The sequence below is a fragment of the Mesoplodon densirostris genome, chromosome 17, assembly GCF_025265405.1.
Source record: "Mesoplodon densirostris isolate mMesDen1 chromosome 17, mMesDen1 primary haplotype, whole genome shotgun sequence".
NCBI classification, from domain to species: domain Eukaryota; kingdom Metazoa; phylum Chordata; class Mammalia; order Artiodactyla; family Ziphiidae; genus Mesoplodon; species Mesoplodon densirostris.
The window spans coordinates 24,032,579-24,059,785 of NC_082677.1; the positions used below are offsets into that span (position 1 = coordinate 24,032,579).

Here is a 27,207-nt window from a genome sequence, read left to right on the forward strand (position 1 = left end):
AAGACCTCAGACTTCCCAAAAGTCAAGAAACTCCCCACGTACTTGGGTAGGGCCAAAGAAAAAAGAAAAAACAGAGACAAAAGAATAGGGACAGGACCTCCACCTCTGGGAGGGAGCTGTGAAGGAGGAAAGGTTTCCACACACTAGGAAGCCCCTTCACTGGCTGTGACGGGGTGGGCAGGAGGGAAGCTTCAGAGCCATGGAGGAGAACACAGCAAGAGGGGTGCAGAGGGCAAAGCAGAGAGATTCCCACACAGAGGATCGGTGCCGACCAGCACTCACCAGCCCGAGAGGCTTGTCTGCTCACCCGCCAGGACGGGTGGGGGCTGGGAGCTGAGGCTCGGGCTTCGGAGGTTGGATCCCAGGGAGAGGACTGGGGTTGGCGGCATCAACACAGCCCGGGGTGGGGGGGCTAGTGCGCCACAGCTAGCCGGGAGGGGGTCCGGGAAAAAGTCTGGACCTGCCTAGGAGGCAAGAGACCATTGTTTCGGGGTGCGCGAGGAGAGGGGATTCAGAGCACTGCCTAAACGAGCTCCAGAGAAGGGTGCCAGCTGTGGCTATCAGCGCAGACACCAGAGACGGGCATGAGACGCTAAGGCTACTGCTGCAGCCACCAAGAAGTCTGTGTGCAAGCACAGGTCACTGTCCACACCTCCCCTCCTGGGAGCCTGTGCAGCCTGCCACTGCCAGGGTCCCGTGATCCAGGGACAACTTCCCTGGGAGAACACAAAGCGTGCCTCAGGCTGTTGCAATGTCACTTTGGCCTCTGCCGCCGCAGGCTCGCCCTGCATTCTGTACCCTTCCCTCCCCTCAGCGTGAGTGAGCCAGAACCCCCTAATCAGCTGCTACTTTAACCCTGTTCTGTCCGGGTGGGGAATAGATGACCTCAGGCGACCTACATGCAGAGGCGGGGCCAAACCCAAAGCTGAAACCCAGGAGCTGTGCGAACAAAGAAGAGAAAGGGAAATCTCTCCCAGCAGCCTCAGGAGCAGCGGGTTAAATCTCTACAATCGACTTGATGTACCCTGCATCTCTGGAATACCTGAACAGAAAATGAATCATCCCAAAATTGAGGTGGTGGACTTTGAGAGCAACTTGGGGTTTGCTTTCTGCATCTAATTTGTTTTTGGTTTTATGTTTATCTTAGTTTAGTATTTAGACCTTATCATCATTAGTAGATTTGTTTATTGATTTGGTTGCTCTTTTCCTTTCTTTAAAAATATATATGTATATATTTTTCCTTCTTCTCTTTCTGTGAGTGTGTAAGCATATGCTTCTTTGTGTGATTTTGTCTGTGTAGCTTTGCTTTTACTATTTGTCCTAGGGTTCTGTCTATCCGTTTTTAGTATACTTTTTAGCGCTTGTTCTCATTGGTGGATTTGTTTTTTGGTTTGGTTGCTCTCTTCTTTCTTTTTTTAATTACTTCTTAATATTTAATAATTTTTTAATTTTTTATTTTAATAACTGTATTTTTTTTTCTTTCTTTTTTTCCTCCCTTTCCTTCTGAGCTGTGTGGCTGACAGGGTCTTGGTATTCCGTCCGAGTGTCAGGCCTGAGCCTCTGAGGTGGGAGAGCTGAGTTCAGGACATTGGTCCACCAGAGACTTCCCAGCCCCACGTAATATAAAATGGTGAAAGCTCTCACAGAGATCTCCATCTCAATGCTAAAACCCAGCTCCACTCAATGACCAGCAAGCTACAGTGCTGGACAACCTAAGCCAAACAACTAGCAAGACAGGAACACAACCCCACCCATTAGCAGAGAGGTTTCCTAAAATAATGAGGTCACAGAAACCCCAAAACACACCACCGGACATGGTCCTGCACACCAGAAAGACAAGATCCAGCCTTATCCACCAAAACACAGGCACCAGTCCTTTCCACCAGGAAGCCTACACAACCCACTGAACCAACCATAGCCACTGGGGGCAGACACCAAAAACAAAGGAAACTATGACCCTGCAGCCTGCGAAAAGGAGACCCCAAACACAGTAAGTTAAGCAAAATGAGAAGACAGAGAAACACACAGCAGATGAAGGAGCAAGGTAAAAACCCACCAGACCAAACAAATGAAGAGGAGATAGGCAGTCTACCTGAAAAAGAATTCAGAGTTATGATAGTAAAGATGATCCAAAATCTTGGAAATAGAATGGAGAAAATACAAGAAACATTTAACAAGGACCTAGAAGAACTAAAGAGCAAACAAACAATGATGAACAACACAATAAATGAAATTAAAACTTGTCTAGAAGGAATCAAGAGCAGAATAACTGAGGCAGAAGAACGTATAAGTGACCTGGAAGATAAAATAGTGGAAATAACTACCACAGAGCAGAATAAAGAAAGAAGAATGAAAAGAATTGAGGACAGTCTCAGAGACCTCTGGGACAACATTAAACGCACCAACATTCGAATTATAGGGGTCCCAGAAAAAGAAGAGAAAAAGAAAGGGACTGAGAAAATATTTTCAGAGATTATAGTTGAAAATTTCCCTAATATGGGAAAGGAAATAATCAACTCCAGGAAGCACAGAGAGTCCCATACAGGATAAATCTAAGGAGAATCATGCCAAGACACATATTAATCAAACTATCAACAATTAAATACAAAGAAAGAATATTAAAAGCAGCAAGGGAAAAACAGCAAATAACATATGAGGGAATCTCCATAGGGTTAACAGCTGATCTTTCAGCAGAAACTCTGCAAGCCAGAAAGGAGTGGCAGGACGTATTTAAAGTGATGAGAGGGAAAAACCTGCAACCAAGATTACTCTACCCAGCAAGGATCTCATTCAGATTTGACAGAGAAATCAAAACCTTTACAGACAAGCAAAAGCTAAGGGAATTCAGTACCACCAAACCAGTTTTACAACAAATGCTAAAGGAACTTCTCTAGGCAGGAAGCACAAGAGAAGGAAAAGACCTACAATAACAAACCCAAAACAATTAAGAAAATGGTAATAGGAATATACATATCGATAACTGCCTTAAATGTAAATGGATTAAATGCTCCAACCAAAAGACATAGACTGGCTGAATGGATACAAAAACAAGACCTGTATATATGCTGTCTACAAGAGACCCATTTCAGACCTAAGGACACATACAGACTGAAAGTGAGGGGATGGAAAAAGATATTTCATGCAAATGGAAATCAAAAGAAAGCTGGAGTAGCAATTCTCATATAAGAGAAAATAGACTTTAAAATAAAGACTATTACAAGAGCCAAAGAAGGACACTACATAATGATCAAGGGATCAATCCAAGAAGAAGGTATAACAATTGTAAATATTTATACACCCAACATAGGAGCACATCAATACATAAGGCAAATGCTAACAGCCATAGAAGGGGAAATTGACAGTAACACAATCATAGTAGGGGATTTTAACACCCCACTTTCACCAATGGACAGATCATCCAAAATGAAAATAAGAAAACACAAGCTTTAAATGATACATTAAACAAGATGGACTTAATTGATATTTATAGGACATTCCATCCCAAAACAACAGAATACACTTTCTTCTCAGGTGCTCATGGAACATTCTCCAAGACAGATCATATCTTGGGTCACAGATCAAGCCTTGGTAAATTTAAGAAGATTGAAATCATATCAAGTATCTTTTTGGACCACAACACTATGAAACTAGATATCAATTACAGGAAAAAGTCTGTAAAAAATACAAACACATGGAGGCTAAACAATACATTACTAAATAACCAAGATATCACTGAATAAATCAAAGAGGAAATCAAAAAATAAGTAGAAACAAATGACAATGAAAACATGATGACCCAAAACCTATGGGATGCAGCAAAAGCAGTTCTAAGAGGGAAATTTGTAGCAATACAGGCCTACCTCAAGAAATAAGAAACATCTCAGATAAACAACCTAACCTTACACCTAAAGCAATTAGAGAAAGAAAAACAAAAGAAAACCCCAAAGTTAGTAGAAGGAAAGAAATCATAAAGATCAGATCAGAAATGAAGGAAACAATAGCAAAGATCAATAAAACTAAAAGCTGGTTCTTTGAGAAGATAAACAAAATTGATAAACCATTAGCCAGACTCATCAAGAAAAAAAGGGAGAAGACTCAAATCAATAGAATTAGAAATGAAAAGGAAAAGTAACAACTGACACTGCAGAAATACAAAGGGTCATGAGAGATTACTACAAACAGCTCTATGCCAATAAAATGGACAACCTGGAAGAAATGTACAAATTCTTAGAAAAGCACAACCTTCTGAGACTGAACCAGGAAGAAATAGAACATATAAACAGAGCAGTCACAAGCACTGAAATTGAAACTGTGATTAAAAATCTTCCAAGAAACAAAAGCCCAGGACCAGGTGTCTTCACAGGTGAATTCTATGAAACGTTTAGAGAAGAGCTAACATCTATCTTTCTCAAACTCTTGCAAAATATAGCAGAGGGAGGAACACTCCCGAGCTCATTCTACGAGACACCATCACTCTGATACCAAAAGCAGAAAAAGATGTCACAAAGAAAGAAAACTACAGGCCAGTATCACTGATGAACATAGATGTAAAAATACTCAACAAAATACTAGCAAACAGAATGCGAGGTTCCTTAAAAAACTCAAAATATCACTACCATATGACCCAGCAGTCCCACTACTTGGCATGTACCCTGCGAAAACCATAATTCAAAGAGTCATGTACCACAATGTTCATTGCGGCACTATTTACAATAGCCAGGATATGGAAGCAACCTAAGTGTCCATTAACAGATGAATGGATAAAGAAGATGTGGCCCATATATACAATGGAATATTACTCAGCCATAAAATGAAATGACTGAGTTATTTGTAGTGAGGTGGATGGACCTGGAGTCTGTCATACAGAGTGAAGTAAGTCAGAAAGAGAAAAACAAATACCGTATGCTAACATATATATATGGAATCTAAAAAAAAAAAAAAAATGGTCCTAATGAACATAGGGGCAGGGCAGGAATAAAGATGCAGACATACAGAATGGACTTGAGGACACAGAGAGGGCGAAGGGTAAGCTGGGACGAAGTGAGATAGTGGCGTGGACATACATACACTACCAAATGGAAAATAAATAGCTAGTAGGAAGCAGCCGTATAGCACAGGGAGATCAGCTCGGTGCTTTGTGTCCACCTAAAGGGGTAGGATAGGGAGGGTGGGAGGGAGACGTAAGAGGGAGGAGATATGGGGATATATGTATATATATATAGCTGATTCACTTTGTTATACAGCAGCAACTAACACACCATTGTAAAGCAATTATACTCCAATAAAGATGTTAAAATATTTTCTGGTTTTATTGAGATACAGTTGACATACATCACTGTAAAAATGTAAGGGCTTCCCTGGTGGCGCAGTGGTTGAGAATCCGCCTGTCGATGCAGGGGACATGGGTTCGTGCCCCGGTCCGGGAGGATCCAACATGCCGCGGAGCGGCTAGGCCCGTGAGCCGTGGCCACTGAACCTGTGCCTCCGGAGCCTGTGCTCTGCAACGGGAGAGGCCACAGCGGTGAGAGGCCCGCATACCACACACACACACAAAAAAAGTAAGGTTTACAGCATAATGGTTTGACTTACATGTATTGTGAAATGGTTCTGCAGTAAGTTTAGTTAGCATCCATCATCTCACATAAATACAATAAAAAAAGAAAGCAAGAAAATGTTTTTTCTTGTGATGAGATCTTTTAGGATTTACTCTCTTAGCAACTTTCATATATGGCAAATAGCAGTGTTAACAGTAGTCATCATGCTGTACATTACATCCCTAATACTTCTTTATCTTGTAATGGGAAGTTTGTACATTTGAACCACCTTTCTCTAATCCCCCTATCCCTGCCCCCAGCCTCTGTAACCACAAATCTGATGTCTTCTTCTTTGCGTTTGGTTGGGATTTTTTGGTAACTGTGTTTTTGTTTTGGTTTGTTTTCAGAGTCCACAGATAAGTGAGGTCGTACAGTATTTGTCTTTCTCTGTCTGACTTATTTCATTAAACATAATATCCTCGAGGTCCATTCATGTTGTCTCGAATGGCAAGATTTCCTTGTTTGTTTTTTTATGGCTGAATAATATTCCTTTGCATACATATATGTACCACAACTTCTTTATCCATTCATCTGTCAGTGGACACTTAGGTTGTTTTCGTGTCTTGACTGTTGTACATAATGCTGCAGTGAACGTGGGGTGCAGATAGCTTTTCAAGTTAGTGTTTTCTTTTTCTTTGGATAAATACCTAGGAGTGGAATTGCTGTATTATATGGTAGCTCTATTTTTAATTTTTGAGGATCCCCCATACTGTTTTCCATAGTGGCTGTTAAGGAGACAGAGAGGAACATGAGAGACTCTGGAAGATGGCCAAATCAAAAATTAACTTCTACTACACATGGAATATTTCACTGTGGACAGTAGGTGCACACTGAAAGTGAAGGAAGATTCTCTGAGAGAAATGAAGCTTTGTATCCAAAGCTTGTGTGGTTACAGGGAATATAGTTCCCTAGGGGACATCCTAAATGCTCGGGTATCTGATGAATTAGCTGGTAATGCTGACTGTATGAGCCACTGAACTCGCAAACAGCAATGTAATACATGGCATCTATTCACAAACCAGAAATAATTCTGTGAATTGTCAAATATGTTAGCTTATGTTATGAAAACTAGAAATCTTAGCATTAAGTATCACTTAGGATACATTTCAGCTGTAGATAACAGAGATGCCCAGCAAATCTTGGTATAAACAAGCAGGGATTTATTCTTGTCACTGTGCAAGAAGTGAAGCAAGATGGTTGGTGGTGTTGGTTCAGGAATTCTGGGCTGGTGTCTCCAATTCTCTTGGTCTTCTCTTCGTGGTCATAACCTGGCTATGTCAATATGTGGCAATCAATCGAAGTCCAGATGTGGCAATGTGGAGAAAGTTTATCTTCCCACAACTTTCTCTTATCAGAGACAAAAGCCATTTCTCAGAAGCTTCTCTGCTAATCTTGCCTAATACCACTAAGGCAGGTGTTATCAGTCAGTTGTTTTGATTACTGCTGAACAAACAACCACAGCATCATCTCAGGGACACACAATAACACACTTTTACTTCTCTCTCATCAGCCAGGGCAGCTGTTCTATGGGTCTCTCCTTCTTACGAGACCTGGGCTACCCAGGGCATATCTCCTTATGGTAGAAGCTCCTGAGGGGCAAGCCTTGGCTTGGAATTGGCACATTCTTCCTTCTGCCGTATTCTAAGTCCAAAATCAATGCGGCAGGAAAGGATACTTTTCTCAAGGAGGTCATGGGGAAGGAGTGAATATTTGCTGAAAGGTAATGTAATCTGCCACAAAAAATCTGGATTTAGGCCAGCTCCTAGACCAGGGGCTGGGTTGACCTCCCTGGAAGCCAAAGGATATTTATCCAATCTTAAATAAACACGGAGGGCTGCTATCCAGAAAGAAAAAAATGTAAATGGCTTTTAGATAGGTTAGGAACAGTGTCAACTGTGTCTGCCACAAAGCAAGGGTTTGATCCCGAGGGAATTTTTATAGTTCTATCCACACCTTAAACTATCAAAATATTCAGAGGTAGTGTGTTTAAACAGATAATTGACTTTTTCTGCTTCACACCTTCAGGGACAGGAAAGAAGATAAGGAAGGAAACTCATTTAGTTTGTGTCTTATATATGCCAAAAACAGTGCTAGGAATTTAAGATAGACTATTTTATTTATTCTTCATAATGCTTTGAGATAAATATTATTAAACTAGTTTATGGAAGAAAAAAATGAGGCTCTGAGAACTTGACAGTTTATATATATCATCCAAGGTAGAGTCAGGATTTATGCCCAGGTTTGTCTGGCACTAGGGCTATAAAACCTTTCTATTATACCATGTTGTCTTTTCTACATTTTGTTCAATTTGTTTAGAGCTATTTCTAGAATATTCTATGTGGATTCTCATAGAGGAAACTGAATTATCCTCAAACAAGATAATTCTTTATATGTGTGAAATCAATAATTCTGTCTCTCTAAGTCATTGCCTCTCCAGGTTAAAAAATAGTTCCTTCAATAATTCCTCTTATTATATGTGTGAGCCCTGTAATGGTCCCATTTTTCACAAGGTCCCTAGGCAGTCAGATGTAGAAGAAAAACTCTTAACCAAAACAATCACGACTCATGGCTGGCTGACTAATCACATAAAGGCAATCGAAATGAAAAAATCATCTAAAAATGATACTTACATGTCTTAAACATATATATTCTTAAATTTAAAATATATAAGTCCATTTTCTAACTTTTTGAGGTAGGGCAAAGCCTTTTATTTTAACACAAGCAGAAATTCTTGGCGGGGGCACTAAGACTCTTATGTTTATTTTAAGGAGTACTTGGAACTGTGCAAAGAGGACTCTTCAATTGTCACAATGACTGGGGGCCACCATAGCATTTAGTGGGTGTGGACCAGAGATACTGAATGTCTCAATGCTGCGCAGTCCTGCAAAAGAAAACAGCTCACCTAAGATGTCAGTAAGACTCGTATTGAGAAGATTTGGGTCATTTAGCTGATGGAATTTCATGTTACCTCAAATAAAACAAGCTCCTAGTAAATTATCTATGATTTCCAATCTTGTTTATTTAAAATTGAGGGACCTCTTGGAAGACACTTGTGAAGCAAATGGGATACAGAATCCTCCTAGCTTTTTCTTTTTAATTTATTTATTATTTTATATTATTTTTGGTTGCATTGGGTCTTCGTTGCTGCGCGCAGGCTTTTTCTAGTTGCGGTGAGTGGGGGCGACTCTTCGTTGCGGTATGTAGGCTTCTCATTGCAGTGGCTTCTCTTTCTGCGGAGCGCGGGCTCTAGGCACGTGGGCTTCAATAGTTGTGGCACACAGGCTCAGTAGTTGTGGCTTGTGGGCTCTAGAGCACAGGCTCAGTAGTTGTGGCACACGGGCTCTGCAGCATGTGGAATCTTCCCGGACCAGGGCTCAAACCCGTGTCTCCTGCATTGGCAGGCGGATTCTTAACCACTGCGCCACCAGGGAAGTCCCCCTCCTAGCTTTTAATTATTTTTTTCCTCTTACCTTTTGCAACTGTCTTACTCATATCTAACTGGGCAGCACGTTCTTTTCATTACTCTTTTTTTATTGCTTTCTAAGCATTCAACTTAGTTTTTGTAGAAACTACTCTTGTAATCAGTCTATGTAATATTTAATAAAAGCATACAATTGCAATTAACACATGCAGTACCATCAACGGGTTTCGGAAGTATGCAGTAGACCTGAGAGCATCATTAGTTAACCAGGAGATTCCACAAAAATAAAATTGGTTCAGAGAACTTCCATTAAAATATGTTTCCTGGAATTGCTAACAAAGGCCTAAGGAAAGTCCCTTGCAGCCCAAATCGCAGATGTAATAGACTGAAATCTATTTTATGGTTAAATGTCCACTCAGGTCTGTTGCTTATTTTCCTTCTTTCTCACTCTAACAGGGTCTTCTGCTTTTCTATCCTTTGTTTTGATCTTTTAACCCTTTATCAGTTATGCAATATGTAACCCAAAGAAGAGTAACTTAATGAAATACAGCATTATTAGTATTATTTTTTGAAGGTAATGATAAAGAGATTTCCCTCCTTGTTTACCTCCCTCATGTTGCTGCATGTGGATCTAGTGATCCAGTTCCCTCTGAACAGCTCAGCTTGGTGAAGCTGACTTAGCAACTGTTTATGATGTTGCCTTCTATAGTTGTCCCTCTGTCTTTTTCCCAGCACTCTGATCCTTAACTATCAGCACAATCATCAAAACTGTGGCCTCTCACTCCATCTAATGCTGGAGGTTACACCTACTGGGCGTAATCCTCAGCCCTTCCAAAACCCACAGGTGATATTACCTTCTCTGTTTTGCTGGTTTGTCCACAGTTGTGATTTGGGCTCTCTAGTTACTTTGAGATCAGGTTAAAAACAGTCAAGTCCAGAGATTAAAATCTCTGAATCTTGAATCAGAAAAACGTGTGTTTGCAGAATGGTTCCACAATATTCTACCTGTGTAACTTTGGGCAGGTTCCCTAACCTTTCAAAGTTTTAGCTCCCTTATTTGTTAAAAGGTTATTTCAATAGATTCTATATACTAGGGTTGTTCTGAGCATTAAATGAGATAAAGAAGCTTGAGATACAGCAAGTGTCCAATCCATGATCAACTTGCATAGTGCTTACCTGTCACGCATGAGTCTAAGAACTTTACATATATCATCCTGTTTAATCCTTACATCAACTTCATGAGCTAAGTGCTGTTAGTCCCATTGAACAGATTAGAAATCTGAGGCACAAAGATTTAATGGCTCAGAGTTATGTAGTTATTAAGTAGTAGTCCCAGGATTTAAACCCAGCCTGGCTGACTCCAGAGTTTGCCCCGTTGGCTGCTATGCTATGCTGACTCTTCATGGGTAGCTCTGACTATGGGTGTTACTGCCCATACCTGCATAACACTGGGAGACCGGAACCTGAAAAAAGACTGAGGTTCCTGTTTGTACATGAAGTCATTCTTCCTGCTCTCTTTTACCACCACCGTGTGCTCCCCTTTCTCCTTTCCTGTGCAGAAGATAAATTTCAAACCTCTTCCCTCTGCCCTGCTCCTCACTAGGAGCTTCCTTTGTCACTCCATGCCTCTAATTTAGCTTTAGCACCTGACAAAGCATAGACTGACACCTTTCTAGGTTATGGCTAATTAAAGGAAGGCTCCATTTGGTTTCTAAATTCCTCCAAACTCTCATTGTGCTCTTCTGGACTACCTTGGTTTATCAGGAGCCTTCAAAACATTTCCCCCTGTACAAGATTCCACGTGAATGACCAGAGCAGATTCTGACAAGCCCAGTTACTTCCAGTGACTCAGATGTTATACTCCTTTTTATACCTTCCTAGAGAGTGTTGGCTCCCTTGGAAGCCACGTATGGATTAACCATGTTGAATCATACTAAATTCACAGTCAACTAAACCATCAAAGATAATTCCCAAGGATGATCACCTTCTTTCTGTAACGGTAAAATAGATATTTTGCTACTTTTAACCCTGCTGAATTTTCTTATTAATTTTACACTTGCTTTCAACCCTGTCAAAATCATTTTTATTATGGATTATATTATCTTTTATATTTGGTACTTCTAAATGTTTGCACCATCTGACATTCTTATGCATGTGATATTCTGAGCAAAAATCTAGACTTTCATGGCAAACAATCAGCTCATGAGCATCTTAGAAAAGAAGATAGGCGAAGGGGGTCAAAAGGTGCAAACTTCTAGTTATAAAATAAATAAGCCATGCGATGTAATGTACAGCATGGTTAACTATAGTTAGTAATACTGTATTGCATATTCAAAAGTTGCTGAGGAAGAAAGACAATAAATAGCATAACCAGGTGAGTTATATCATATAAGATAAGTCTAGTGGAAAAAATAAAGGAGAGCAGAGATTTAGAGTTCTGGGTTAGGGTGTGAGTTGCAGTTTTAAATAGAGTGGCCAGGAAAACTCAGTGAACCAATATCCTTTGAGCAAAGACTTGAAACAGGTGAGTAGTGTGCTAACCTTTTGTGGTTCATATTAATTCCATGTCTCTTCTCTCCTTTTTTAGACATAGGTTCTTATGTTCTGAATCAATTATAGAAAAAAGAGTGTCACATTTTACCCCTCCAATTTCCATTAACACCTCCCCTTTTTCTTTTAGAGAATCAGGAACTAAGATCTACAGACTAAAACTGTGTCCAGTTCTTAATTTCAGCTGTCAAGTAATCCTGTCTTGCCACATAGTAGGCACTTAACAAATATTTATTAAAGGAATCAGTAACAAAGGCCACTAACTCATAATAGAAGGTGGTAATTAATAACTGATTTTGAAGCCTCCAGGAATATAGTCTCTTGAGTGGGATTGCAAGCAGCCTGGAGGAACAGCAGGTGGAGGATCTATAGTTTGCGGCTGGCGCCCTTCCTATGCTCTGCCTTCAGAAACACCTTTGGTTAGGTAGGCACAGAAGTTCACTCCAGTAGCTGCCCCTGAACTTGGGAACTCTACATTCAGACACTGATTCTGTGTGAGTAGGAAGTGGGAAAATCACCCATGAGGTATTTTTCCATTTAGCTTTTAATCATCCAAGTGAGCTTTGCTGCCAGTCACCACAAAACAAACAGTGAGCAGTTTTTCCCAGGGTCCCATATTTTAGGAGGGCTAATGCAAAAGGCCCTTGCCAAGTGCCTTCAGTGAGTGTGCTTTTCATAAGGAAAGAAAACAGGAATTCACAAACCATGAAATTCTGACTGACGTACAGTGCAGGAAACCTTCTGGGACACAACATTTTTTCTGTGGTTCGAAATATACAAACTGTGGAAATCAAATGCATTCTATATTCTATGAACATAGATAATGAGCAAAAGAAACTTTAGAAAATGGGTGACTGTATAATTTGTTGTCCCAACTGGGAAACTCTTAAGAGTGAAAAGGTTTCTCTGAATCATCACACTGGGAAAACAGGCACAAACCAATACATTCTCAGGTAAATCAGAATATATGGTGACCCTCTATGGAAGAAAAGTATTGTGAAAAAAAGTGTACAGAGAAGTACAGGTAAAATTTAATATTTTCCCCAGACTGCCTATTTTACATACCTTAGATGCTGCTGTCCTTAACCATGGAATCACCAAATCATAGAATTTTAAGGCTCAGATTGGGCTTACAGATCATCTATGCCCTTCTACTTAAAAGACCAGCAGCATCAGCAGCATCTGGAAGATGGTTAGAAATGCAGACTCTCAGGCTGTACTCCAGACCTACTGAATCAGAGTCTGTGTTTTAAAAAGATCCCTGGGAGATTCGTATGTGTATTAAAGTTTGAGAAGCACCCATTTAAGCCACTTAACAAATAAAGAAATTGAGGCTCAGGTAGATTAAAAAGCTTGAAAAAAATCTGCTTGTCATATCAAGAGCATCCTCTCCTATCTCCTCCCAGGCTAATTTCCCTTCCAGTATGCATTGGTTCTTTCTTGTCTATCAAGCGTAAAGAACACCGAGGCTGGCAGAACAGACCTGAATTCTATTCCTGCTTCCACCTCAAATTCAGAGATGTCACCGCATCCAGTTTCCTCATCAGTAAAATGAGAAAATTTGACTAAGTTGCCCCTCAAGTTCTAAAGTTCCATAATTCTATGAGTTGTGGAGCATCTGAGAAGGCTGAAACTTAAATGGGAAGAGTTGCAAAAACATGGTGTAGGACAAGTGTTCTCAATGACTGCTTTACATCAGGAAGACATGTTGTTTGTGACAATGAATAGGAAGGGTGTCCTGGGAAGTTCAGTGGCAGAAACAACTGTCTGATGGGAGGAAGGAGTACTTGGGGACAATGGAGAGAGGTGGTGTGGGATGTCTAAGACAAGGAAAAAGAATATTCTTTAAGCATGTTCTTCATAAATTTAGACCATGGCATACAAAATAGCCCCTAAGGTAATGAAAGTTTTCCTCAGTTGGAGGTAGTTTATATATTCACTGCCTCTGAGACTTTCCCTTCTCAACCATGGTTAGCTATGGCTATGGACAGTGTGATGGTTAATTTTTAACTTGGCTGAGCTCCGGTGACCCATTGTTTGATCAAACACTAGTCTAGATGTTGGTATGAGAGTATTTTTCAGAAGTGATTAACATTTACAATCAGTAGACTTTAAGGAAAGCAATGAGAAGTCTGCGCATCACAACAAAGAGCAGCCCCTGCTTGCCACAACTAGACAAAGCCTGCATGCAACTATGAAGACCCAACGCAGCTAGAAAAAAAAAAAAAGAACATAGACTTTGTTGCAAGAATGTCTGGGGTCTAATCCCAGCTCTGCCGTTTGGTATCTGTGTGACCTTGGGAAAATTCCTTAAACTTTCTTAATCTCAGTTTATCCATATGAGAAATTGGCATAAAAATGTGCCTGCCTCAAAGGGTGAATGGCGAGGTTAAGTGAATTAATATGAGTAAAATTACTCAAAATGGTGCCTGGTATCCAGTAAGCACGATAGAAGTGTTAGCTGTAATCACTGTTGTTATCTCCCATGCAACTGTGCTAACTGCTGGATACAAAAAAAGTAAGACAAAATGGCAGCCTTTGAGGCCATCAGTCAGACAAAATAATTAAACACGATGTGGCGAATGTGCAAAAGACATATGTAAAGTGCTTGGCAACACAGAAGGCAGCTAATTATCGAAACCAAGTAGCCCATGAAGGCTTTAGGGAGGAAGTAAAATTTAAGCTAAATCTTGAAAAATGAGTAGGAGTTCTCAGGGCAGAGAAGTGGGAAGGGCATTCTGGTGGAGGAGGCAACATATACAAAAGCATAAAGACATGGTTTAGGAAATGATGAATTCTGTTTTGAACCCGAGGGACGTCTAAGAAGAAATACTCAAGAACGGCAAGAGGGTCTAGAGTTCATGAGGAGGAAAAGGCTGGAGGGATAAATCTGGAAGTCATAGAGTCAGCACACTTGTCACAGCAGTTCTGAGCTGTGTGCAAGAAAGAGCATATGGGTGAGAGAATACGAGGGTCACCAAGGACCACAGTGTGTAAGGAGGGGTGATGGGTGACCTACTTGAAACCAAATCAGTCAGAGAGGTAGCAAGGGGACTCCGGAAGAGAATGGTATTGTGAAAGCCAAGAAAGGAGAGCATTCCAAGAATGAAGGCATGCTAATCTTTTTTCTGTCACTATGGATTTGCCTTTTGTGTAAATGGAATCATTAAAATATGTGTTCTTTTGTGTCTGGCTTCTTTCACTTAGCATAACGTTTTCAAGGTTCATCTGTGTTGTAGGGTGTTATTGGTGCTTTGTTCTTTTTTAATTTCATGGCAGAATAATTTTCTCTTCTATGGATATTACACATTTTGTTTATCCATTTGTCAGTTGATGGTCATTAGTGTTGTTTCCACTTTTTGGCTATTATGAACAATGCTGCTATGAGTATTCATGTATGAGTTTTTGTGTGAACATGTTTTTAATTCTCTTGGGTCTAACAATTGGGGATTAGCTAGATAATATAACAAAATACTACATAACCATGAAAAAGAATGATACAGTTATATATGCTCACATGGACAGAATCATTAAATGAAAATACAAGGTACAGTACAATGTGTATTGAATAAACACTTTTTTGTAATTAAAGCAAATACATTGATAAATATGAAAACAAAGAATTAAGGAATACTGGGAAGAAAATAATTGTTTCAAGTCTTTCCTTCTCCCCCTATACAAGCTCCAGTAGGTAGATGCCTTTAGAACATTCAAAAGGAGATATACCGGTGTGCTTGTATTTAAAAAAAAAACAGCCAAAAAAAGCCTCACCAATAGCACAACTTAAAGGTAATCTTATTCCACCTCTTTGTGAGTTTTCCATGAATGTGTAATTAAGATAATTGTCAGTAACTATGTGAATTTAGTCAAAGTGGAAGTAGGCTGTTCTAGAATTTGTGTGGGCACAATTAAAAAATAAAAAAGGAAAACATCTGTGAATGCTCTTGAAGAACTTCCAGTGCTTTCAGTCCTAGGATTCCACCCCCCAAAATTACCATAAATCTTAGTTTTGTCCCTGTAGAGCCGTCTATTAGCAGGGGAGCTTTCCTATTTACCTATTTTCCTTTGGTTTTATGGAAATCTTTCCCAAATGCTGCCCTAACCCGCGACATTGGTGTCGCCCCCTGGAACCTGGACTGGCCTCTCCTTCTCCATCACCAGTACAACGTGGCTGCCATGGAAGTGATGCTGTGCCCATTCTGTGCCTAGTCCTTAAGATGGCCTGGCAGCGTCTGCTTTTGTGATCTCGGGAGCCCTAAACCACTGTGTGAGAAATCTGGCTACCCCGCTGAACCCAGCTCAGTTACCGAATCCTGGGCAAAACCGGGTTACTGTGTTTTAAACCACAACATTTGGGGATGGCTTGCTATGCAGCAATAGAGAACCAAAAGTGGTAACTGGTTCTTTCTCCTGAGAGAGAGGTGTAAGAAATCCCAAAGGAATTTAAATAACCTTACCTCAAAAGGTGAAGACCTAACGTCTTCATATGTCCAATTAGCCCTTTTATAATCAACCCTTTCTTATCACAGGTAGAGACACTGAGACTGTTAAAAGCCAAGTGAAGCAATGAGCTTGAAGGAAATTTGTTGCCTTCAGTCCACACATTTTAATCAAAGCAGTGTCCCTTTCCATCAGAGTTGTAGATCTTTAAATTTTCTCTCCGTCTGCACTTTTCCTGTGTGTGCTTGCTGAGAAGTATACTCAAACCCACATTCATTCCCTAGAAAATTCCTTTCCCTGTCTCTCCAGCTTTAATACTCCCATGGAACCTACTCTCCTCAGCGTCTCCTCTCATTTTCTTTGTACCGTCTGTGTCCCTGGGAGTACACTGGTTCTCAAAGTGTGGACCCTGGGCCAGCAGCAACAGCATCACCTGTGAATATATTAGAAATGCAGATTTCTGCCTCCACTTCAGCCCTACTGGAGCAGAAACTCTGGAGATGGGGCTTGCGATCTGTCTTAACAAGCCCTCCAGGTGATTTCTAATGTACACTAAAGTTTGAAAACCACCACCATGAAATACAGGTTGGCAAACTATTTCCATCGAGGGCCAGGTAAGAAATATTTTAGGCTTTGGGAGCCAGATGGCCTCTGTTGTAACTACTCAACTCCACTATTGTAGTATGAAAGCAGCCACAGTCAATATGTGAATGAATGAGTGCAGCTGAGTTTTAATAAAACGTTACTGATGGGTACTAATATTTGAATTTCATATAATTTCGTGCATTACAAAATACTGTTATCCTTTGATTTTTTTTCAGCCATTTAAGAACATAAAAATTATTCTTAGCTTGAGGGCTGCACAAAAGCAGGCAGTGGGCTGAGTATGGTCCACAAGCTTTAGTTTGTAAACTCCTGCCTCAGGCCATCTCTGGTTTGCTCTTACTTAGGACACATTTGTTAAAGCATCCATCTTCAATTCAGCAGTCTTTTCTTTCTGCAGCCCCTGCATGGTCTCCCACGCTCTCCAGGGCATTGACCTTCCCTGAGGCCATGTCTTGAGGAAATGATTTGGGGCATGGGGTTTCACTAAGAAGAGGTCTGTATGTGGTCTTTCAGCCAGGGCCTTCCTTCACCATCAGGAGAACGGACCCAGCCTCAGGTCAGCCTTGATGGGAGTGGATTCAAGCCCTCCACTCCACGACTGACCGTCTAGTCTGCAGTGAGCACGCCCATCCCACCCCGCCCCCGCCCCACCACAAGCCCCAAATAAGCCAGAAGTGTGGAGTAGAGATGGCCTCTCCAGAGTCCTCCTAAGCAGGGATGCTCTTGGGCCAGGCCACATCCTTTCAGCCACTCCCCTCTGGAGCCTTTTCTGGGACTGGGTACTTCCCAGGGGGCCGGAATCAGGGTTGTTTGTTTAGTGCCATTCCCAAATCACACCTTCAGGTTGGTCCAGAGAAGGAGAAATATATGTTTTTGGCAGAGTTGGGAGAGAGAAAGCCCAGGGAACTGTGGGCTGGGAAGGTAGCAAGTATTAGAGTCTTCTAATTTTGAAAGAAAAAAAAAAATGACACAGAGCCCTGCTTCTCTCTGGAACGCCCACACCGTTCCTCTCTTCCCTTCCCTTCCCCTCCCCGGGGGGCGGAAGGCACAGACACCTTAGTGGTGGCTGGTGTTTATTTTCCCATGCTATACACAGGCACAAACCCTTGCAGCCATTAAACAGCTTCCTCCATCTCTGCCCCTGCTCTGAGAATTGCAGTGCTTCCAGGCTTCGGAGGTAAATGGCAAGCAGATGGGGCTTTTCTTTAGTACTATCAAAAGAAGCAAAACATTTCCAGGCTTCTTGTTTCTGGCAAAGCTGAGGATTTTATTGTTGTTGTTGTCGTTATTGAAGTAAAGCAGAAAGGAGTTAAATAGATGAGCTTCCTCTCCTGCTTCAGAATCTGAACGGAATCTGTCTCCTGGAAAAGATCAGAAACAGAGTACAGGTTTCATTGTTTTCAAGCTTCTTCACATGGAGCTTGGAAATTGCCCTTCGGCAGAGTTCAGGGTGCAACTCAGCCTGAGCAAAGGGGTGGGTTCCTAACCAGTGACTGTGTCACAGTGTCAGGGAGAAACACAGGGAGGGCTTGTAGCATGGTTGGGACAATTGTCATCATTAGCAGGTACCACGTTCAGGGCACTTGACACAAGAGATAATGAAATAGAGGAACAGAGAGATAAGTGACTCGCTCAAGGTCACCCAGTTAAGTGGCCAAAATTGATTGCATTTGGAGATGTATTTGGCTCCATGATATACCTGCCAGCACCAACCAGTAGGGCCCTTTTCCTAAGGCTGGCACTTAGGGTGCTACCTGTCATGTATTGTTCCAAGCACCTTCATAATTCACTCATTTAATCCTCATCATTACGTCGTAGATACCATTATTATACAAATTTACATAAGAGGCAATTGAGATACAGGGCAAATCACTCCTCGTACACAGCTAGCAAGTAGTGTTACTGAATCAGGTCCGGCTGCTTGCCACTTGAAAATCAATGCTCAGAGAGAGAGACAAACGCTGGCAGAAAGGGAAGGTGCTTAATGCCGGCAGTCTGGGGAGATGGTGGACTCAAGTGTCCCCAAAAGCCACCTCTGAAGGTTTTGCTCAGTCATGAAAGCTTTTAAAGGGAAACGGGAGTAACCTCAGTTGATCATTGAGATAGGGGGTCAGAGTCATCGCCGTCCCCCTCTGTGTGCAGGCTTGTCGACTTGTGATTTTTCTTTAGAGGCTATCTTGTTCAAGTTTGTTCAGGAGATTACTGAAGGGGAAGCTAGGGAAGAGATCTGGTCATCAGTTAATTACTTATTCTTCATTTCTATTTCTTTGATCTATGGAAAGAACCAACAAGTCAGGCAAAGTATTGTGTGATCAGAAGATTTGAAAGGTGTGCTTGGGCTGGAGACGAGTAGAGCATTGGGGTGCCTGGTTTAAGGTTAGTGTCAAGGCAAAGGGGTGCCTTCTGCAGAGACCTCTTTCCTGCCAGAAGCTACTTACAGTAGCTCAGGAATCTGAATCCAAACCCACTGGTTTCAGATCCTCGTTCTCACCGCCAACCAGGGCACCACACACTCTGCAATGACGTGAAAGTTTAGAGTCCCAGCTCTACCTCTTGGCTGTGTGATCTTTGGCAAGTTAACTCTCTGTACCTCAGTTTTCTTATGTGTAACATGGGTGTATTAGGGTTAATAGTGACAAGTGAACTGCCCCTTAAAAAGCCTACTTGCCAGACAAGTAGCAGATGCTTTAATAAATGGAGGCTGTTACTTATTATTATAGATCTAGAGTTCATCCAGGCTAAAGGAAGGGAAACATGGGCTTTTTAATCCTTTTTAGTAATTTTGTTTTCTTGCTAAAAAAAAATGCATGATGAAAAAATGCATGACATTACAAAAAAAGGCAGTAAGAAAGAAGATAGCCTTGAAATTCTAGCAATAAAGGATTAACACTATTAACATTTTGATATCTATTCTTTGGATCTTTTTTCTATGCATGTGTATACAGTTATTTTTTAAAAGTTGAGATTATATTGTGCATTACTTTGTAGACTAAATTGTGTATTATGAACATTTCTACATCATTAAATATTCTTCTACAATGTTTTAAAGAATATATGCGTTTTTCACTGTATGGTTACACTATAATTTTAAAAATCGATTCTCTATTGTTGCATATCCAGGTTGCTGTCAGTTTTTCCTATTATATAAGTAAAGCTTAGATGAAAATTCTTGTGTTAACTGTAAGATCACAGCCTTTCACATCATTTGAGATTTAAGGATCACATTTGAGATCTGTATTTTGTCCCTTTTCGGCCACATATTTACTGTGTAACCTTGAACAAGTAACTCACCCTTTTTTGAGTTTCAGTTTTCTCCTTGGTAAATGAGGATAACAGTAGTAATAACTACCTCACAAAATGATTCTGAGATTAAATTGAGAGACTTAGCATAGACCCTCAATGTGTAACTGCTGGGTCAGATGATATGCATACTTTCAAGGCATAGGATAAAATTAGTCTATTACCTTCCAGAAAGGTTGAGCTATTTATATCCTTGCCAACAGTACCCATTTCCTTGGAAACTTGGCATCATTAGGTATTAACATAAAAAGAACTTTGCAGACTTGATTGGCAAGAAAATATATGTGTTGTTTTAATTTGCATTTCTGATCATGTAGATTTTTAAATAAATGTTTACCTATGCGAGTCACGTGATACCACTGTCTGAGGAAAGAGAAAATGGAGGAGTGAACAGAAATCCTCCTAATAAAGGATGGCAAAAGTTATAAGGTATGTAGGTAATGGGGACAGACAGGACTTGGAGGAATAACACGTCATAAGCATATTAACTGTGCCTCCAGAGACCTGATCTCAGATATGTAGGCAGCACTTTACATTGGGTTGTCTGGGGATTGAGGCAACCCAAATCCAATGCTTGGAAACGAAGTCTCATGTGGAGGATGGAGAAGAAAGATGAAATTGCTCTTCACGGGCTGGTGTGCAACACACCTCCAAACACCACTGAACCCTGTTCCTTGCGTGATGGGAGGATCATGCCTCTGCGTCTGGTGCCCTCTGCTTCCCGATGTCATAGTCATGGGTTGGAGGAGGAGCAGGACAAGACTGTCATCAGTTGATGATGCAGTTCCTCTGAAAGCTGCCAGTGAGAAAGGGCAAACCAACCTCTGTGCATTAAGGAGCATTAGCTTCATCTGGGAGTCAGTCCTTGGCTCTTCTTCATGGCTTTGTTCCAGCTTGGAGGAAAAAAAGTAAGCAACAAATAGAAACAGGGATGAATTCAGCCTTCATGGTCCTATTTCACCAGGCTTCTAGGTTGTCATACACACCCACACACAAACAGTACTGGAAGTTATTTTCAATTTTGCCAAGTTCATCTACTGATTTATTTCTCGCCTGAGGTCTTCTGCAGTGTACTTGTTACCCAACCTAAAACCAGGACTCATTTATTGACTCAGTCGTGCTTGACACTATGGATGCAGAGATACACAAGGTATGGTCTTGTCCTGAAGATGCTCTTAGTGACCTGGGGAAATCCCCACTCACTTGCGAATGTTTCCAGCTCAGTGCTTTGGAAATCTTGTAAGTGCAACATTAAATTTTTTTTTAATGTAATTGTTAGCAAGTACCAAGGATCTTCTAGTAGCTCACCCCATCTTGAAGGACAACAAGTATAAAGCTAGGGCAGGTACAGTCCCTGGTGGAAAACAGACTTTCCTGCTCTGAGAGCCACAAACCAGCCTGTGACCTTCCTCTGACATGTGTTGGCCACACTGAGCGCTTCTAGTGGCCACTTGTCAGACCCTCAAAGAACTGCCCCACCGTGTGCCCCACCACCTCTAAGACCTCTTCCAAGCCTGTTCTCTCTGCCCCACTGGTGGGCAGGCCCCGATATTCTCACTGCCAGCCTTCTTTCTCAGTCTCCCAGGACACTCCAGCACTTTCTTAGCAGAGGAGGCCAGAGGATTCCCTTTAGATTGTAGATTCCCCCTACCTTGCTTTTTCCCCCAGGAAAATCTTGGGTCCCTTGTTTACCCAAGGTTTCCCCTGACTATCCAGCCTCTCAGGTCATTGGCCTTGCTTGTCACATTTGTCTTGCTTCCTTGTTCACCTCCAATAGGTAATCTATCCCCACATCTTTCTGAGTCTACCTCCCAAATCTCTCTCAAGTCTGCTCGCCTCTGATCATCACCAGCACTGTCACCTTCTGTCAAGCTAGCATCCTTGCTCTCCAGGACTCTTGAGACTTCTGGTCTCCGCATTTTCAGTCTTGTTCCACTTCAATATGTTCTCCCCACCAAGCCTGGGAGACCTTGAAATACTTCAATGGCTTCCCATGTTGCTTTTAGGAAAGTCACAATCTTTAACATGGCCATCTTTAGCTGCATCTCTCACCCTTATTCTCTGGGTGTCTGCCACCTGGCCATCTGCCACCTGGCCATGTCATCTTTCAGTTTCTCAGACCATCTCTGTTCCCTTCTGCATTGGGGCCGCTGCATTTGTGTTTCCTTCAATCTGGACCACCTTTCCCATTCCCCACTGAATTCCCCTGAATCCTTCAGATCTCCCCCCAAGAGTTACTTCCTCATAGATGTCCTTCCCCACTTCCCTGACCAGATCAGATCCCATACATGTTCTTACTTCTCCATGTAATTTGTCCTTCATAGGCTTTTTCACAATTCATAAATTTGTATTTGCATACTTATTTAATTTACATCTGTAGTCCATTAGACTCTAAAATATGTGAAGGAAGAGACTATGGTTTTCTTACTCACTATTATATTTCTAGCACACATTCTATATAGTAGATAATCAGTAACTTGCTTATTAAAATGATTTAATAAGACCATCTAGCTTTCTCAAGAAACCCTAAGATTTTTCCTCAGAAACAGACACATCCCCTCTGTGTGTGAATGTTCCTGGTTCTGTAACATTGGGGAACTTTGGGCAACGGGATCAATGAAGCCATGGGGTTCCATGAATAGGGAGAAGGTACTCAGAGTCTTTATCCTTTTATGTCAACTTCGTAGGTTATCATGCTGATACAGGATGGGCATAGTGTAGGGTAATACAAGAAATGTGTTTAATTAGCTTATTCTTCCCTAACACCTCCTACCCTTGGCCTACTCATCAGCCCTCGCCACAAATTTATGCAGGGATCCTTCCAGCATTACAGGAACAAACTCTGCTTTCTGCCTTCAGTCATTTGATCATTAAAAACAAGTTTCATTATCATTACTTTGTTTTCAGAAGCACTGGTCAGGCAGTCTATAGAATGCCCCTCAAGTTCTATTTACCTGATGTTTTCTTCCTTCCTTCCTCCCTCTCTCCCTCCCTTTCTTCCTTCCTTCGTTTCTTTCTTTCCTTCTTTCTCTTTCTTCCTTCCTTTCTCTTTCTTTCTTTCTTTCTTTCTTTCTCCCTTCCTTCCTTCCTTCCTTCCATCTTGAAATATATTTGACATATAACACTGTGTAAGTTTACAGTGTACAGTATATTGATTTGATACTTTTATATATTGCAACATGATTGCCATCATACCTTTAGCTAAAGAGCATGTAATATCTTTGCAACTTTCTAATAAATATAAAATTATTTCAAATTTTAAAAAGGTCTTTCTTGAGCATATACAGGGGTAAAAACTGAACAAACATATGTGTGAGAACTGTGTACTATATTTCCTGTATGCTCTGTGCTTGGAATATGATCCTTTTCCCTATCCATCTATCTTAATCTTACTTAAATTTCTAGGTCCAGCTAAAGTTCCATAATAATTGTCTTCTTTATTGTGTAATTACCAAGAACCAAACATTGTGCTGAGCATATTACATAACTTATTTAATTTCATCCTTAGTGCATGGTGGGGTGGGTATCACTTCCCTTATTTATTTGGTTTTTTTTAAAGGTAAGGGCAGTAAAGCTTGGAGACTCTGAGTGGCTCCTTCAGTGCCATCTGGCTGGCTCCAAAGCCACACACTTCATCTCTCTGTGTCCTGCTGCCGCTATTTATCCAGGAAGCTTGCTTGGTCATTTTCACTCTCACTGACACCCTCTTCCTCCACATTGCTATATAGTTCCTTCTGGCTTGTGACACTCAACTCCAGATTTTATTATGTTCTGTGCTAACTTGTTTGGGCTCCATGAAGATTCTCCTTGTCTCCCCAGTTGTCCTTGTGCAGCAGGAGAGTGATGGCTGCCATCTCTGTGCCTCCCCACACTGGGCTGAGGTTGGTCCGCATCAGGCACTCTTTATAGTTGCTTATAACCCCACCATGGCATGGAAGAGTGGGAAAAAAGGAGCAGGAGTTCACTGAGGGAAAAATCTACATGAGAAGGATGGTTGAAGGAACATCCTGGACCAAGTAGGGTGCCCAGTGAGGCAGCCAAGCCCTTGGCAGTGCTGTGGTAGTTCTGTTCACATTTGCACATGTCCCGAGCAGCTAAATAATCGTGAAAGGAAGTACTGCATCCATGGAAAAGGCAAACATAGACCCCTTTGAAAATAAAGTGTACATCTTACTGACAGGATGGCATTCTACAAAATAGAGAAACAAATGCTATAACAGTGGTGAGTGTTAAGATAACAAACCATAGCCCAGTGCTGCCTCCCAAGCAGCTTGGTTTTTCGTAATTACAAGTTGCTCTAGCTCTTTTGCTTTCTTGAGTGAGCCTCTATCCTGACTGTCTCACAGGCTTGTAGTAAGGAGGCTGTTCAGCCTGTATTTACATCATTACCCAGACACCGCCATAGTGTCTCGCTAACTGGCTCTCCTTCCACTTGCTTGTTGAGTTTTGTTTTGTTTTGTGTTCTTAACTGTATATTCCACTGCTTAACTACTTTTTCTTCACATTAATCCAAACTCCTACTTCTGCTTTTGGTCATGAAGTCTCCCTCTCCCAAGTCCTTGGGGTTGTAATAATCAGGTTAAGTTGCTCTCTTTTCCAGGCATTTTGAATGACACTCTCTTCTCTGAGTCCATTTTCAGAAAAGTAGGTCAAAGTCATAAAGAATAGACTTCCTGCACAGAGACTTTCTGACTCATCATTAATCACGTCCTTGGGAACAATCGGGAGAATAAATTTCATGTGACTCCAGGCAGGTATCAAGCAAGATCCTCTGTGGTGTTCTGTGAGGATATAGGTAATTTAATGGAACTGGAAAAAAAAAAGTTTTCCATTTTTCAAACCTGAGATTCCTCCTTTTATTGTAAAATCTCCGTAGCTTCCACTTTTATCATTTCAGTAAATCCTGGGAAATGATTCCAAGGAGCTTATTTGTGCAGTTGGAAGAGAGTAAGTGCTTCAGTGTGTAAGGGACATAAAGAGGTGTTGCCAGTCCAACACTGGCACAGACTTTTCTCAGAAATAATTCCTACCCTGTGGGTTGGATTTATTAAACCAGAGGTCTATGGCTCAGAGGAAGGTAATGAGCCATGTGGACCCTTTAGTTCTAAATTGCCTCTCCCTAATTGTGACCCTTTGGCTACAACCCATAATAAAGAGATACTCACACTACAAAAGAAAGTCTCTAGAAGGTAACCCCAGACTTGACATGTACGTATAACACAAGGTGTTTCAAAGCTCTGTTAGAGATTTTGACTTGTAATCAAGTCTAGAATCTTTTCTTGGTAGGCTGTGCAATTGTCCTGCATCTTTTAGGAATAGTGAACTCAGAAGCAAGGCAGAATGCACTGTCCTTCATTTGGCATGTGGGATTTCAAACAGGGCTGAGCTGGACGTGCAGAAGTCCAGCTTCCACAGGGCAGCATAGCTAGTAGCTGATGGACATCAACAGCCTAACTTTTCATATCTCCTTCAGAAACCAGGCCCCTAGAAACTGGGCCACCAGCAGGAACACCCCCAAAGCAGCCAGCACAGCTACTGAGCAAAGGATCCTAAGTGTGTTCTCACTGTGGAGAGACTCTGGTCTTCCCAGTCACCTCCTTACTGACAGAAAACAGCATTATCCAGCCCTTCAAGAATAAGCATGGGGTGGCGGGGGAGCTTCCCTGGTGGTGCAGTGGTTGAGAGTCCGCCTGCCGATGCAGGGGACATGGGTTCGTGCCCCAGTCCGGGAAGATCCCACATGCCGCGGAGCGGCTGCGCCCATGAGCCATGGCCGCTGAGCCTGCGCGTCCGGAGCCGGTGCTCCGCAGCGGGAGAGGCCACAACAGTGAGAGGCCCGCGTATCGCAAAAAAAAAAAAAAAAAAAGAATAAGCATGGAGCTGCTGAATGCAGGGATGGGCCACCATAGACAAAATATGCCTATTTTATTGGTGAGAGCGATTTAACGTACTGATAAGAAGAGACAACTAGAAATGTGATAAAGCCAAGAAGTGAACTCTAGCAGCAAGTCCTCCTCAAAATGCCACACTCAGTATTTCCACAAAGTCCTCACCCAAACACCCGGCAGAAGACAAGACTGCTGTCAACCATTTCTGCTCGAAGTGAGAATGTGGGTTGGAAAAATGTTCGATGATGTAGTTCTCTCAATTGTATTCTTCGGTTAAAATATTGACTTGAACTTTATCAGGCACCACCGTTTGTTTTCGTGTGGTTGAGAAAGATGGAAAATGACAGCCATTTCCTCTTACAAAAGGCTTCTGGAAGGTTACTGGTAGTCACTTACCTTTGTCTGGGGGGAAGCTTCGAAGGGAGTCTGGGGATGTGAAATTGAAGGAGCTGTGTGAGCTTTCGCCTCCGTGAGGAAAGCCTCCACATTCCTTTCCTACAACTCCTCACCACGCGACCACTCCAGGAACTGTGTAATCCTTCCCTCGCTTCCCTTCAAGAGTCACAGCCAGAGATATTGGCACCTTTTATGAGACAAGCTTTATTTTGTGTGGTTTACAGATGTTGTAGGCAGTTCTGGGATGTGAAATGCTGTAAACCTCATTTCTTGGTCATCTTACAAAAATACTGAGGTGAGATTCATGCACGGTGACCTCCTTGGGCTCCCATCTCAGGGCTCACAGCTTGACAGGGTCACCCCAGACCTCACCACGTGCAACTCACGATCTCAGCTTTGACCACCCTCCCCCAGCAGGTGCACACAGCACTCGCCACCACCCAGCTCCAACCCTGGGAGCAACAGTCACCTTAGGCCTTGTTTCTGGAGGTGGGCATCCTGGGATGGCTTTGACAGAGCTCTGGGCATCTTTCACTTGGGAAACCCTCGACCTCTCCTTCCCAGCTGTGTGAGAATAGAGACTTAACAGGCTGAGAAAATTGACTTCATTTGGATTTTTTTTCTGGCCTCTGGATCCTTTTTTTCTCTGTGGTCTGAGTCTCTAGGACCAGCAAAAGCCACAAAGAGCCATGCATGAGCAGCCCCTGGGGAGCAATTTGGATGGAGCAGCTGGGAACATCCGTCAAAAGAGCCAGGATGCTCTTCAGTTCAGAGACCACATCAAGCTGCATTAGCATCTTCCCCCAAGCCGGGCAAAATGAGGTGTGACAATAGGGTAGGCTGTCTTATCTCCACTCCATGCTAGAGAGTGTGGTCCTTGTTGCATACAAAGGGAGATTAGAACCATGGAATTAGAAACTTTCAAGATTTAAGGGCCTTTAGCGGTTTTCAAATGCTCTTTAGCTATGAACGCTTTATTCAGGGAAGCCGTCATGGAAGCATATTACTGGAA

General features: G+C 41.9%; 1 protein-coding gene across 1 annotated transcript in view; it reads right to left on the reverse strand.

Annotated features, from left to right (window-relative positions):
• The window catches only part of FAM216B (family with sequence similarity 216 member B), a 41,521-nt gene extending 19,691 nt beyond the window's left edge, over positions 1-21,830 (reverse strand). The window contains 3 exon segments of the mRNA XM_060079772.1: positions 10,192-10,265; positions 10,454-10,566; positions 21,680-21,830. Of these exon segments, the coding sequence (XP_059935755.1) occupies positions 10,192-10,265; positions 10,454-10,566; positions 21,680-21,830 (338 nt within the window).
• Positions 21,831-27,207: the final 5,377 nt, after the last annotated feature.